Source organism: Ammospiza nelsoni, chromosome 26 (genome assembly GCF_027579445.1).
Source record: "Ammospiza nelsoni isolate bAmmNel1 chromosome 26, bAmmNel1.pri, whole genome shotgun sequence".
Taxonomy (NCBI): Eukaryota; Metazoa; Chordata; class Aves; order Passeriformes; family Passerellidae; genus Ammospiza; species Ammospiza nelsoni.
In genome coordinates this window covers 6,309,239-6,324,161 of record NC_080658.1, presented here as the reverse complement: position 1 = coordinate 6,324,161, position 14,923 = coordinate 6,309,239, and the positions used below count along the sequence as shown (strand labels likewise).

At 48.2% G+C, this 14,923-nt stretch overlaps 1 protein-coding gene across 1 annotated transcript; it reads left to right on the top strand.

Annotated features, from left to right (window-relative positions):
• The first annotated feature begins 3,313 nt into the window (after positions 1-3,313).
• Positions 3,314-14,671, top strand: HAUS5 (HAUS augmin like complex subunit 5). Its single transcript, XM_059488995.1, has 9 exons — positions 3,314-3,408; positions 3,858-3,890; positions 5,618-5,705; positions 6,862-6,941; positions 12,036-12,099; positions 12,197-12,258; positions 12,329-12,386; positions 12,467-12,537; positions 14,542-14,671. The coding sequence occupies exons 1-9, from the start codon at positions 3,314-3,316 to the stop codon at positions 14,669-14,671; spliced, it is 681 nt and encodes a 226-aa protein (XP_059344978.1).
• The last annotated feature ends 252 nt before the right edge of the window (positions 14,672-14,923 follow it).

Below are 14,923 nucleotides of genomic sequence, written 5' to 3'. Positions count from 1 at the left end.
TTGCAATTCTTCAAGGACTTTAGGGAAGTTTTGTGGGGTTTTTTTGACATTTTGGAAGGAATTTTGGGGCAGTTTTGGGGGATTTTGGGGCCTCCAAGCGGCCCCAGCTCAGGGAAAAAGGGGATTTTTGAGGAAATTTGGGGATTTCTTGGGGAATTTTGGGGATTTTTTTAAATATTGGAAGGCATTCCAGGCATTGTGGAAAGTTTGAAGAGTTTTGGGGAAATTCTGGGAAATTTTAGGAACTTTTGGGGCATTTTTGGGGTTGCAATGGGAATTTTTGGGAATTTTGTGGGACTTGGGGGGGATTTGGGGAAATGCTGAGGGGGTTTGGGGGTTTTGAGGGGAATTTTTGGGAATTTTGGGGGAATGGGGGGGTTGGGAGTTGAAATGGGAATTTTTTGGGGTTGAAATGGAAATTTTTGGGGGAATTTGGGGGATTTTTTGGGTACATTGGGGGAATTTGTGGAGATTTGGGAGGATTCTGGGAATTTTTAGGGGGATTTTGGGATTGAAATGGGAATTTTGGGGATGTTTTGGGAGTGTTGGAATGGATTTAGGGGATTTTTAGAAGAAATTTGGGGGGAATTCGGGTGACTTTTGGGAATTTTGCAGGATTTTTGGGAATGAGGAAAGGAATTTGGGGGAGTTTTGGGGGAATTTTGGGGAATTTGGGCTCCAGCTCTGGGAATTTTGGGGATTTATGGGGGTTGAAATGGGAATTTGGGGGAATTTTTGGGACTTTTTGGGAATTTTGGGGTTTCTGGGAGATTTTCTGGGGTTGAAATGGGAAAATTTTGGGGATTTTGTTTGATGTTTTGGAAATGGTGGAAGAGATTTTGGGGAATTTGAGGGGATATTTGGGGGTCCCGGAGGGGATTTGCGGGAATTTTGGGGTTAAAATGGGAATTTTGAGGGACTGAAATGGGAAATTGGGCATTTTTTTGGGGAATATTGGGGAAATTGGTGGAAATTTGGGATTTTTGGGGGAATTTTTAGGAATATTGGAAGGCGTTTGGGGGGAATTTTGGGGGATTTTGTGGAGTCTTGGGGCTTTGGGGTGTCCAGCTCTGGGAATATTGGAGACTTTTGGAATTTTGGGGGAATTTTTGGCAATTTGGGGCTCCTGGAATGGATTTGGGGCAGTTTTGGGGAAATCTGGGGAATAACTGGGAATTTTGGGGAGAATTTTTGGGAATTTGGGAAGAATTTGGGGGTCCAGTTCTGGGAAATTCAGAAATTTTGAGGATTTTTGAGAATTATTTTTAAACTTGGGGGATTCTGGAGGGCATTTATGTAATTTTTAGAGAATTTTTGGGAGAATTTTGGGGATTTTTTGGAATTTGAGGGGAATTTGGGGGACAAGTTCACGGAAATTTGGGATTTTTGAGGGATTCTTTTAAATTTGGGGGATCCTGGAGGGGATTTGGGGGCTTAAAGAATAAATTTTAGGGTTTAAAATGAATATTGAGGGACTGAAATGGGAATTTTGAGGGGATATGGGGAATTTTTGGGGCAATTTTGGGGTCTTAAAAGGATTTTTGGGGTTTAAATGGAATTTTTGGGTTTTCGTTGGGATTTGGGGGGATTCAAATGAGAATTTTGAGGGTATTTTGGGTTTCAATTGGGATTTGGGGGGAATTTTAAGGAATTTTGGTGTTCAGCACTGGAAAAAATTCAGAATTTTGGGGAATTTTTGGGCATTTTTGGGTCCAGCTATGGGAATTTGGTGAATTTTCAGGGTCCTGTGAGGAGTTTTTAAGAAATTTGGGAGAAAATTTTGAGAATTGTGGGGAAGTTGGGGGTTCTGGAGGAATCTGGGAGGAATTTGGGGAATTCTGGGTGGAATTTTGGGAATATTTTGGAAATTTTGGGGAGGATTTGTGTTGTCTTGGGATATATTCGGGAAATCTTTTGGCATTTCGGCGATTTCTGAGGGGATTTGAGGGGTTTTGGGGGGTCCCGAGTGGGATTTTTGTGGAATTTGGGGTTTTTTTGGGCGGTTTTTGGGGTTTTTGGGGCTCCCGGCCGGGGTCACCTGGTTTCTCCACCTTCACCTTGGCGGCCAGCATTGCCCCGGATGAGTCTCTGGGGCCTGGCAGGGGTGAGAGGCTCGTGAGGGATCCCAAAAATCCCCCAAAATTCCCCAAAATCGCCTAAAATCACCCCAAAATCCGCGCCCCCCCCTCACCGCCGCTGCCGCTTCCCGCCTTCCGCCGGCGCCGCCTCCCACTGGTCGACCTGCCTGTCAATCACAGCTTGCAACCAATCAGCGGCCTTGAAGGCGGCATCTAAAGGCCGCGCCATTTTTGGTACTGGGAAGGTTTTGGGGTTCCTTTAGAAGGTCCTGGAAGGGTTTGGGGGTCCCCTTGGAGGGTCCTGGGGGAATTTTGGGGGTTCTGAAGGGATTTTGGAGTCCCTTTGAAACATCCTGGGGCGTTTTGGGGGCCCCTTGGAGGGTACTGGCTGGGTTTTGGGGTGTCCTGAAAGAGTTTTGGGGTCCTTTTGGAGGGTCCTGGGGGGGTTTTGGGGTCCCCTTGGAGGGTCCTGAGGGGGTTTTAGGGGTCCTGAGTGAATTTTGGGTCCTCTTGGAGGGTCTTTAGGGGGTTTAGGGGTCCTGGGGGGATTTTGGGGTCCTTTTGGGTGGTCCTACGGGAGTTTTGGGGTCCCTTTGAGGGGCTCTGGGGGGTTTTGGGGTCCCTTTGGAGAGTCCTGAGGGGATTTTGGGGTCCCTTTAGAGGGTCCTGGGTGGGTTTGGGGGGTCCTGAGGTGGTTTTGGTGTCTCTTTGGAGGGTCCTGAGAAGTTTTGGGGGGTCCTGGGGGTATTTTGGGATCCCCTTAGTGGGTCCTGGGGAAGTTTGGGGAGGTCCTGAGGAGATTTTGGGATCTTTTAGAGAGTTCTGGGGGGTTTTGGGGTCCCTTTGGAGAGTCCTGAGGGGGTTTTGGGGTTCATTTGAAGGGTCCTGGGAGGTTTTGGGGGGTCCTGAGGGGGTTTTGAGGTCTCTTTGGAGAGTCCTGAGGGGTTTTAGGGGGTCCTGAGGGCATTTTTGGGTCCCTTTGCAGAGTACTGGGGAGGTTTTGGGGTCCCCTTGGAGAATCCTGAAGGAATTTGGGGGGTCCTCGGAGGTTTTAGGGTGTCCTTAGGAGGTTTTGGGGACCCCTTGGAGGGTCCTGGGATGGTTTTGGGGGTCCTGAGGGGTCCTTTTAGGGTTCCTTTTAGAGCATCCTGAGTGGATTTGGGGGTTCCTGGGGGTGATTTTCGGGTTCCTGGGTGAATTTTGGGCTCCTGGATGAATTTTATGCTCACCCCCAAATGTTGGGGTGCCCCAATTCCCTCGCCTGCAGGCTCTGCTGTGGCCCCACAGCCCCCATTTGGGATTACGTCACCCGCCACGTCCGGAACCAGCGGTGAGGGGGGACCCCAACATTGGGGAGGGTGAAAAACCCCAAGAATTGAAAGGGGACCCCAAAATTTAAGGGGATGGAGTGGGAGATGCTTTCCGGGCCTACAGCTCCCATCATCCCCCGCGCCCCACTGAGTTCCATTATAGCCAAGCCTACAGCTCCCATCATCCCCCGCGCCCCACTGAGTTCCATTATAGCCAAGCCTACAGCTCCCATCATCCCCCGCGCCCCATTGAGTTTCATTATAGCCGGGCATACATTTCCCATCATCCTCCGCGCCCACAGCGCTTCATTATAGCCGGCCTACAGCTCCCATCTCGCCCCACGCCGCCCATGGAGCATCATTGCAGGCCCCACATCCCCTGAACTACAGCTCCCATCATGCCCCGCGCCGCTTTTCCCGCTTTTTTTCTCGGTTCTCCCCCCACAGAATTTTTGGGGTGTCCCCACAGGAACGTGAAGAAGATCCGAGGAAATCTGCGCTTGTATCCGAAATTTTGGGGGATCCTCAAAAATTTGGGGGTTCCTGGGATAGAAAATTCTGGAAACCCCAAAATTTGGGGTGGAGGTGCCCAGATTTGGGGGTTCAACCTTAAATTGAAGGGGAGATTTTTGGGGGATCCCCAAATTGTTCCTTAACTCGGGGTTCAGGTACGGGCACCTGCAGGAGCTGGAGGTGAGCGGGACCCCAAAACCTGAGGGGGAATTGGGGTCAGATTTGGGGTGGGGAACCCAAAATTTGGGGGGGGTTCCCTCAGATTTGGGGACATTTTGGGGAAATGTTGGGATTTTTGGGAAATTTTCAGGAATTTTAAGGGTTTTTTTTTTTTATTTTGGGGGACTTTTTGGGATTTTTGGAAGGGATTTGAGGGAATTTTGGGGGGTCCAGGGGAGTTTTGGAGCTTGAAATGGGATTTTTTTTGTGGGCGAAATGCAAAATTTTTGGAGAATTTTTTTGGGTTTTGTGGGAATTTTGGGAGGGATTTGGGGGCTTTGGGGCATTTAAAAGTGATTGGGGAGGGGACTTTTTGGGGAATTTAGAGGATTTTTGGGATTTTTCAGGGGTTTTGGGCAATTTTGGAAAAGACTTTGGGGAGTTGTTGGGATTTTTTGACAATCTCAGGGATATCTGGGTGAATTTTGGGGGGAATTCAGGCGGATTTGGGGTCCATTTTGAGCCTCATTGTTGTGGGATTTTGGAGGGTATTGGGAATTTTTGGGAAAATTTTGGGGGGGAATTTTGGGTGATTTTTTGGGGGAATTTTGTGGATTTTTTGGGGGAATTTTGGTGGAATTTTTGGGGGGAATTTTAAGGATTTTTTGGGGGGGAATTTTGGGGATTTTTTGGAGGATTTAGGGCAAATTTAACCCTTATTTTTGTGGAATTTTGGGGTTCTTTTGTGGAGTTTTCCCGTTTGTTTGGGAGTTTTGGGTATCAGAAGGACGCTGGGCACAATCTCAGGGATTTTGGGGTGAATTCTGGGGTGAATTTGGGCGGATTTGGGTTCATTTTTAGCCTCGTTTTTATTAAATTTTGGGGATTTTTGGGGGGGCAATTTTTGGGACATTTTTTCAGGGAGTTTTTTGGGGGGAATTTTGGGATTTTTTAGGGGAATTTTGGGGATTATTTTGGGGGGGAATTTTGGGTGAATTTGGGCAGATTTGAGGGTCAATTTTGAGCCTCATTTTGGTTTTTTTTGTGGGATTTCCCCAAACTTTGGGAGTTTTGGGTATCATGAGAACCCTGGGCCCAATCTCAGAGATATTTGGGTGAATTTTGGGTGCATTTTGGGCTGAATTCGGGTGGATTTGGGTCCATTTTGAGCCTCGTTTTTATAAAATTTTGGGGTTATGGGGGGAGTTTTGGAGAGTTTTTGGGGATTTTTTTCTGGGAATTTTGGGTTCAATTTTGAGCCTCATTTTTGCGGGATTTTGGGGGTTTTTTTTGTGGGATTTTTCTCGGTTTTTTGTGAGTTTTGAGTGTTGTGAGAACCCTGGGCACAATCTCAGGGATATTGGGGTGAATTTTGAGGTGAATTCGGGCAGATTTGGGCCAATTTTAACCCTCGTTTTTGTGGAATTTTGGGGTTTTTTGTGGGATTTTCTCAATATTTTGAGAGTTTTGGGTATCGTTAGAACCCTGGGCACACTCTCAGATACATTTGGGTGAATTTTGGCTGAATTCTGACCCTTTTGGGCCGTTTTGGCGCAGGCCGTTCTGGCTCGGCCGGGCCAGCAGGGGGCGCTGCAGGGCCTGGGGGACGCCATTGCGGGCGCACAGGAAACGGCGCAGCGCCTCGGTGAGTCCAGCCGGAAACGTGGGCCCCGCACAGAGGTTCCTACACTTAAAACCTCCATTTCGGGGACTCCCCACCCCCAAATTTTGCGGTCCGCGCTATTTTTGGGGTCTCATGATGCACTTCAGTCCCAATTTTGGGGTCCTCACCACAAATTTGGGATTCCTTGCCCACTCAAAACCCCAATTTTGCGGTCCCTGACCCGCCCCTAACCCCAAGTTTGGGGTCCCTGATGCTCCCAAACCCCAATTTTGGGGTCCCTGAACACCCCAGACACCCAATTTGGGGTGCCCACCCTTAAGTTTTGGGATTCCCCCTATTTTTATGGTCCCAGAACCTCTGAACCCCAAATTTGGGGTCCCTGAACACCCTAGCCCCAAATTTGGGGTCCCTTTTCCCAATTTTAGGGCCCCAGCACCCCCAAAACTCCAACTTTGTGGTCCCATGTCCCCCTAGACCCCAATTTTGGGGTCCCTGAGCCACTAAAGCCCCAGTTTGGCATCTTCACCCCAAATTTTGGGGTCCTCTTTCCCAATTTTGGAGTCCCTGGACCCCCCCCCAACCCCAATTTTTGGCTCCCTACTGTATTTTGGGGTCTCTACCCCCAAATTTTGGGGTCCCCCTGATTTCTAGTGTCCCAGAACTCCCATAATCCCGATTTTGGGGTTCCTGACCCCCCCAAACCCCAGCTTTTGAGTCCCCATCCCCAATTTTGGGGTCCCAGAAACCCCCAAACCCCAATTTTTCTCCAAGCCCTGAATTTGGGGTCCCCTTCCCCATTTTTGAGCTTCCAGGACCACCAAAACCCCAAATTTGGGGTCCCTGAACCCCCAAAACCCAAATTCTGGGGTCCCTTCCCCATTTTTAGGGTCCCAAATTCCCCCTAAAACCCCAAGTTTTGGGTCCCTGAACCCCCCAAACCCCATTTTTGGGGTCCTATTCCCCAGTTTTTTGGGTCCCAGGATCTCCCTAAACCCCAAATTTGGGATTCTCACCCCAATTTTGGGGTCTACACCCTCAATTTCGGGTTCCCAGACCCCCCAAACCCCAAATTTGGGGGTTCTCACCCCAAACTCTTGGGGTCCCCATTTCCCCCCCAGAGGCCTCGCTGGAGGAGGCGCAGAGCCGGTGGTGGGCGGAGCTTCAGTGAGGGGCGCAGCTTTGGCTGCTGGGGGCGGAGCTGGGCCCGGCTGGGCTGCAGGACGGCCACGAGGGGGCGCTGAGGGCAATCCATAAAAGGTAAAGGGGCGGGGCCTGAAGGGGCAGGGTGGAAGGGGCGGGTCCTTGCACTGTTTCCTTATATGGGCAATGGGGGAATTTGGGGGATTTTTAGATTTTTTGGTCCCTGACTGAATTTTGGGGCCCTTCAGGGGATTTTGGGAGATTTTTGAGGGGATTTGGGAGGATTCTCTGGGATGTGGGAGGATTTTGAAGGGTTTTCAAGAGATTTTTTGTGTCTCTCTGGGGTTGTGAGGAGATTTTGGGGCATTTTGATGAGAATTTGGGTTTCCTGAAGCGTTTTTGAGGGTTTTGGGTTCCTGAGGGGATTTTGAGACCATTTGAAGGATTTTGAGGGTATTTTTAGGGCCCTGATGGGATTTTGATGAAATTTTGTGGGATTTTGAGAAGATATTGGGTGGGTTTTGAGGTAATTTGGAGGATTTTGATGGATTTGGGGGCTCTGAGGGGATTTTGAGTTAATTTTAAGATCTTGAGGACATTTTGGGGTCCCTGAGAGGGTTTTGAGGTGATTTTGAGGGATTTTGAGAAGATTTTGTGGTCTCTGAGTGGTTTGTGGTGTTCCTGGGTTGATTTTAGGGGCCCTGAAGGGAATTTCAGGGTTTTGCCTGATTTGAAGGGAATTTTGCGGGATTATTTCAGGGTTTTTTTGCGGGATTATTTGCGGGATTATTTTGCAGGAGATTTCAGGGTCCCTGAGTGGATTTTGAGGTGATTTTGGGATTTCTGAGGGGATTTTGGGGGAGTTCGAAGGGGTTTGGGGGAAGTCTGAGGGGATTTTGGGGTCTGTGGGGGAATTTTTGTGGGATTTTGATGGGATTTTGGTATCCCTGAGAGAATCTGGGGCTTTTTAAGGGAAATTTGGGATCCCTGAGGGGATTTTGAGAAGATTTTGGGGGAATTTCAGGAGATTTTTGGTTCCTGAGGGGATTTTTTGGGAATTTGAGGGGATTTTGGGGTCCCTGAGTAGATTTTGGGGGATTTAAAGGGAATTTTGGGGGAATTTGAAGAGATTTTGGAGTCCCTGGTGAGAATTTTGAGAGATTTTAAGAAAATTTTGGGGGATTTTGAGGCAACTTTGGGGCTCCTGAGTAGATTTTGGGGGATTTTGTGGAGAATTTAGGTTCCTGGTGGGAATTTTGAGATTTTGGGGCATTTGAAGGGAATTTTGAGGAGACTTTGGGGACCATGAGGGAATCTGGGGCATTTTAAGGAAATTTTGGGATCTCTGAGGGGAATTTGAGGGGATTTTGGGGAAATTTGAGGAGATTTTGGATTCCTGAGGGCATTTTTGGGGAATTTTGGGGAATCTGAGGAGATTTTGGGGGAACTTGAGATTTTTGGAGATTTTGAGGGTCCCTGAGGTGATTTTGAGGGGATTTTGTGTTCCTAATGGGATTTGGGGAAATTTTGAGGGGTTTTGAGGAGGTTTTGGGGTCCATGAGGGGATTTTTGAAGAATTTTGGGTTCCTGAGGGGATTTGGGGGGATTTTGAGGCAGGTTTGGGTTCCTGAGGGATTTTTTTTGAGATTTTGAGGTGTTTGGGGGGATTTTGAAGGATTTGGGGGGGATTTTAAGTAGATTTTGGGGGTTTTGAGGGATTTGGTGTCATTTTAAGGGAGTTTTGGGGTCCCTAATGTAATTTAGAGGAGATTTTGGGGTATTTTGTGGTGATTTTGATGGGTTTTTGGAGTCCCTGAGGGATTTGGGGGGACTTCTGACGGGATTTTGGGATCTTGGGGAGATTTTGGGTTCCCTGAGGGATTTTTGGGGCGTTTTAAGGGAGTTTTGAGGTCTCTGAGGAGGTTTTTTAGGGATTTTAAAGTGGTTTTGAGAATATTTTGGAGTCCTTGAGGGGATTTAGAAGGGGTTTCAGGTGATTTTTAAGGGTTTAGAGGAGATTTTGGTGTCCCTGAGGGATTTTGGCAGATTTCAAAGAATTTTTGGGATTTCTGATGGAATTCAGAGGAGATTTTGGGGCATTTTGTGGTGATTTTGAGGGATTTTTGAGGTCCCTGAGGGATTTTGAGGTTTCCAAGGAAATTTTGGGGGATTTTGAGCAGATTTGGGGATTTCTGAGGGATTTGGGGAATTTAAGGAGATTTTGGGTTCCTGAGAGGATTTTTGGGGGATTTTGGGGAATTTGATGGGATTTTGAGTGAATTTGGGGGATTTTGAGGAGATTTTGGGGTCCCTGAGGGATTTTGAGGCCTCTGAGTTAATTTTGGGGTCCCTGAGGGGAATTTTGAGATTTTGGGGGATTTTAAGGGAATTCTGAGGAGGTTTTGTGGTGCCTGAGGGGATTTTTGGGGGGAATTTGAGGAGATTTTGGGAGATTTTGAGAGAATTTGGGAGTTCCTGAGGGGATTTGGGGGCATTTTAAGGGAATTTTGGGGTTGCTGAGGGGATTTTGAGGAGATTTTGGGGGTATTTGAGGAGATTTTTGGGACAAATTTGATCAATTTGGGGGGATTTTGAGGAGATTTTAATGGAACTCGAGGAAATTTTGAGGTCTCTGGTTGGAATTTTCAGATTTGGGGCATTTTAAGGGAATTTTGAAGAGATTTTGGGGTCCATGAGGGAATTTGGGGCATTTTAAGAGAATTTTGGGTTTCCTGGGGAGATTTTGAGGAGATTTGGGGGGAATTTGAGGAGATTTTGGGTCTCTGAGGGGATTTTTGGGGGGATCTTGTGGTCTGTGAAGGGATTTGGGGGCAATTTGATGAGATTATTGGGGATTTTGAGGGTATTTTGGGGGAATTTGAGGAAATTTTGGGTCTCTGAGGGGAATTTAAAGGGAATTTTGATATTTTGGGGAATTTGAGGGGATTTTGGGGAATTTTGAGGGATTTTGGGGAGGTTTTGAGGGCATTTTGGGGTTCCTTCAGGGATTTAGAGAATTTTTTGAGAAGATTTTGGGTTCCTGAGGGCATTTTGGGGGGATTTGGGCAACTTTGATAAGATTTTGAGGAAATTTGAGGAGATTTTAATGGAACTCAAGGAAATTTTGGGGTCTTTGGTGGAAATTTTCAGATTTTGGGGAAATTTGAGGAGATTTTAATGGAACTCAAGGAAATTTTGGGGTCTTTGGTGGAAATTTTCAGATTTTGGGGCATTTTAAGGGAATTTTGAGGAGATTTTGGGATCTCTGAGGGAATTTGGGGCATTTTAAGGGAATTTTGGGGTTTCTGAGGGGATTTTTCGGGGATTTTGGGAGAATTTAATGAGATTTTGGAGTTCCTGAGGGATTTGGGGGATTACAAGGGAAATACTGGGGTCCTTGAGAGGATTTTGGGGGATTTTAAGGGAATTTTGGGGTCCTTAGAGGATTTGGGGAGAATTTGAGGTGATTTTTGGGGATTTTGAGGAGATCTTGAGGTCCCTGGTGGAAATTTTGAGATTTTGGGGAATTTTAAGGAAATTTTGAGGGATTTTGAGGCAATTTTGAAGGTCCTGAAGGGATTTTTGGGAGAATTTTAGGTGATTTTGGGTTTCTGAGGGGATTTTTGGGGAAATTTGGGAATTTGAGGGGATTTTGAGGAGATTTTGTGATGCCTGAGTGAATTTTGAGGTCTCTGAGTTAATTTTGGGGTTCCTGAGGGGAATTTGGGGGGAATTTGAGGAGATTTTGGGAGATTTTGAAGGGATTTTGGAGTTCCTGAGGGCATTTGGGAGCATTTTAAGGGGATTTTAGTGTTTCTGAGGGGACTTTTGGGGAACCTAAGGGGATTTTTGGGGGAATTTTTAGGCAATTTTGGGTTCCTGAGGGGATTTTAGAGGGGGTTTTTGGGCATTTTAAGGGAATTTTGGGGTCCCTGAGGGATTTTTTGGGTTATTTTACAGGAGATATTGGGGTCCCTGAGCGAATTTTGGGGGATTCTGGGGAATTTGAGGGGATTTTGGGGGGATTTTGTGTTCTTGAGGGGATTTGAAGGAATTTTGAAAAAAATTTTGGAGCATTTGAGGAGATTTGGGGCTCCTGAGAGGATTTTTAAGGGATCTTGGAGTCTCTGAGGGGATTTGGGGGCATTTTTAGGAGATTATGGGGTCCCTGAGGGAATTTTCAGGATTTTAAGGGAATTTTGAGGTCTCTAAGGGGATTTTCGAGGGATTTTGAGAGAATTTTGTGGTCCCTGGATAAAACATTGAAATTTTGGGGATTTTTAAGGAAATTTGGAGGGATTTTGAGGTGATTTGGGGTTTCTGAAGAGATTTTGGAGGAGATTTTGGGGTCCCTGAGGGGATTTTTGGCGATTTTTGGGTTTCTGAGAGGATTTTAGGGTATTTTGAAGGGTTTTGGGCAATTTTGAGGAGACTTTGGGGGGAATTTGACCAATTTTGGATGATTTTGAGGAGATTTCGAGGTCCCTGGTGGGAATTTTTCAATTGTGGGACATTTTAAGGGAATTTTGAAGGGGTTTTAAAAATTGTTTAAATTTCAAGAGGAGTGCTTGAAAAATCATGAGTGATTTTGAAGGAATTTTAATGTCTCTGAGGGATTTTGGGGCGTTTTAAGGGGATTTTGGGGTCCCTGAGGGGATTTTGGGGAATTTTGAAGGAAATATTGGGGAGTTTTGAAGAGATTTTGGGGTCCCTGATGGATTTTTGGGGATTGTAAGAGAATTTTGAGGTCCCTAAGGGGTTATTGGGAATTTTGGGGTTCCTGAGGGGATTTTGTGGTCCCTGGTGGGAACTTTCAGATTTTGGAGGATTATGAGGAAATTTTGATCAGATTTTTGGGTCTCTGAAGGGATTTTGGGGGTTTGTGAGTAAATTTTTGCTTTCTGGGGGGATTTTTGGGGTTCCTGAGTGGATTTTGGGGTTTCTGAGGAGATTTTTTTGGAATCTGGGGAGATTTTGGGGTCCCTGAGGGATTTTGGGGGGACTTGAGGTATTTTGGGGGGATTTTGTGTTCCTGAGGGGATCTGGGGGATTTTAAAGAAATTTTGAGGGATTTTGGTTGACTTTGAGGAGACTTTGGGGTTCTTCATGGGATTTTTGGGGTTCCTGAGTAGATTATGGGTAAATTTGGGGAATTTTGGGGAATTTTTTTGGAGATTTTGGGTATTTTAAAAGAGTTTTGGGTCCCCTCAGGCCGGGCAAATCCCGTGCGGAGCTGTCGGCCATCTTGGCCGCAGAGGTGGAGCCGGAAGTGCTGGTGAGTGGGCGGGGCCTGGAGACCATTCAGGGACCCCAAAATCAGCCCAGGACCCCCCAGAAATCCCCAAATTCCCCCAACCCCGCCCCCTCCGCAGGTGTCAATCAAGGCCCTGTGCAAGGCCAGGGAGGCGGAGCTCCAGAGGCCACGCCCACACAGGTAAGCCACACCCCTTCCTCCTTAACCCCTAATTGACCCCTCAATTAATCAATTAATTAATGAACCCCAGAGCTGCCAGTCACCCCAGGAAGGCTCAGGAGGCTCTGGATTGGTCGGAACAGGCTGAGGTGGGCGTGGCTGGCTGGGGGAGGGGGCGTGGCTCTGCTCAGGCCACGCCCTCTGCTCTGACATGTGGCGTCCCCTACAGGCTGTACTGATTGGCCACAGCCCAGAGGCGGTGCTTTGGGCGCTGGAGGTCCTGGCCAGTCAGAGCACAAGGTGGGTGGGGCCTGCAGGAGTGGGTGGGGCTTAAAGGGGAGGAAGTGGCCAAAAGAATAAAAGGGGCTTAAAGGGGTGGGTGTGGCTTAAAGTGTGGGTGTGGCCTAAGAGGGTGGGTGAGGCTTTAATATGTGAGGGGGGCCTAAAAGGTGGGTGGGGCTTAAAATGGTAGGTGGGACTCAAAGGGATTAGGTGGATTTAATGGTGGGAGGGGCTTAAAGGTGTGGGTGGGGCTTAAAGAGATGGATGGGCTCCAATGAGTGGGTGGGGCTTAAATTGTGAGTGGAGCTTAAAGGGATGGGGTGGGCTTAAAATGGGTGGGTGTGGCATAAGTGGGTGGAGCTTAAAGGTTGGGTGGGGCTAAAAGGGATAGGTGGATGGGGCGTAAAGAGGTGGGTGTGGCTTAAAGGGAATAGGTGCGGATTTAAGGAGTGGGTGAGGCTTAAAAGAATGGGTGGAACTTAGGGTGGTGGGTGGGGCTTAAAGGAATGGGTGGGTCCTAAAGAGGTGGGTGGGGGCTTTAAAAGGTGGGTGGGGCTTAAGGGGATGGGTGTGGCTTAGTGAGAATAGGTGTGGCTTAATGGGGTAGGTGTGGCTTAAAGATGTGGGTGGGGCTTAAATGGTGGGTGGGGCTTAAAGGAATAGGGCTTAAAGGGGTGGGTGGGGCCAAAATGAACGGGAGTGGCTTAAAGATGTGGGTGGGGCTTTAAGAGGTGGGTGGGCCTTAAAGGGATTAGGTGCGTTAAATGTTGGGTTGTGCTTAAAAAGAGGAGTGTGGCTTAAATGGGTAGGTGTGGCTTAAAGGGATGGGTGGGGCATAAACATAGGTGGGTGGGGCTTAAGAGATGGGTGGGGCTTACAGACATGGGTGGAGCTTCAAGGAGTGGGCAGGGCTTAAAGGAATTGGTGGGGCTTAAATGAGTGGGTGGGGCTTAAAGGAATAGGCTGGGCTTAAATGGAGTGTGTGGGGCTGAAGAGGTGGGTGTGGCCAAAATGACTGGGTAGGGCTTAAATGGGTGGGGCTTAGAGGGGTGTGTGGGGCTTAAAGGGGTGTGTGGGGCTTAATGGAGTGGGTGGATTTTAAAGAGGTGGGTGGTGCTTTAAAAGGTAGGTTGGGCTTAATTGCATGGCTGTGGCCTAAAGATGTGGGCGGGGTTTTAAGATGTGGGTTTGGGCTTGAAGGGATTGGGTGGGTTAAATAATGGGTGGGGCCTAAACAGAGGAGTGGCTTCAATGGGTGGGTGAGGCTTAAAAGGTGGGTGGATCTTAAAGAGAGGGGTGGGGCTTAAAGGGTGGGTGGGAATTAGAGGTAGGTGGGGCTTAAAGGAGTGGGTGGGGCTTTAAAAGGTGGGTGGGGCATAAAGGAAGGGTGGGGCATAAAAGGGGAGGGTAGAGCTTAAACATGTGGGTGACCTTAAGTGGGTGGGTGGGGCTTAAAAGGTGGGCAGGGCTTGATGGCTGGGTGGGGCTTAATAGGGAGGTAGGGATAAAGGGGGTGGGGGCACCTTTAGGATGTAGGTGGGGCTTAGAGGGGTGGGTGGGACTTAAAAAGGGTGGGCAGGGTTTAAGGGGAGGGTATGGTTTAAAGGGTATCGGTGTGGCTTAAAGATGTGGGCAGGGCTTAAAGGGGTGGGTGGAGCTTAAGGAGGGGTGGGGCTTAAAGGGTGGGTGGTGATTAGTGGTGGGTGGGGATTAAAGGATTGGGTGGGTCTTCAAATGGTGTGTAGGGCTTTAATAGGTGGGTGTGGCCTAAAGGAAGAAAGGGGCTTAGAGGGGGTGCATGAAGCTTAAGGGGATGAGCGGAGCTGAAAGGGGTGCGTGGGGATTAATGGGGGGGGTGTGGCCAAACGAATGGGTGGGGCTTAAAGGACTGGGTGTGGCCTAAGTGGGTGGGTGGGGTTTAATGGGGTGGGAGGGAATTTTGGGGGTTTTTAGGACATTTTGGGGTCCCTGAGAGGATTTCTGGTGCCGTTGGGGGCGTGGCCTCACACCTGTCAATCACAGAGCTCTCCTGGCTGGCCCCGCCCGCTCAGCTGAGGCCCCGCCCATCCTGAAGAACCTCCTGCAGGTGAGGGGGGAGGGGAACGGGGTTGGGGTCAAAATTTTGGATTTTGGGCCTTTCTGGGGGTCATAATTTCAGATTTGGGGGATTTGGGGCTTTTTGGAGTCAAAATTTTGAATTTGAGGGATTTTGGGGGGGATTTGGGGATTTCTTGGGTCAGAAATTTGCATTTTGGGGAATTTTTGGGGACTTGAGGGATTTTGGGAATTTATAGGGTCAGGATTTGGGGTTTGGGGGTGAATTTGGGGTTTTTGGGGTCCCTGAATCCATTTTTTGTGTCCCTGAGGTGTTTTTGCGGTGGATTTGGGATTTTTGGGGTGGATT

Bases quoted from the DNA above. Each gene is read 5' to 3' on its own strand.
- HAUS5 (XM_059488995.1), top strand. From the start codon at position 3,314: ATGTTGGGGTGCCCCAATTCCCTCGCCTGCAGGCTCTGCTGTGGCCCC. The intron at 5,706-6,861 runs GTGAGTCCAGCC...TGAGGGGCGCAG, and splicing joins GGAAACGGCGCAGCGCCTCG to CTTTGGCTGCTGGGGGCGGA. The intron at 12,538-14,541 runs GTGGGTGGGGCC...TGTCAATCACAG, and splicing joins CTGGCCAGTCAGAGCACAAG to AGCTCTCCTGGCTGGCCCCG.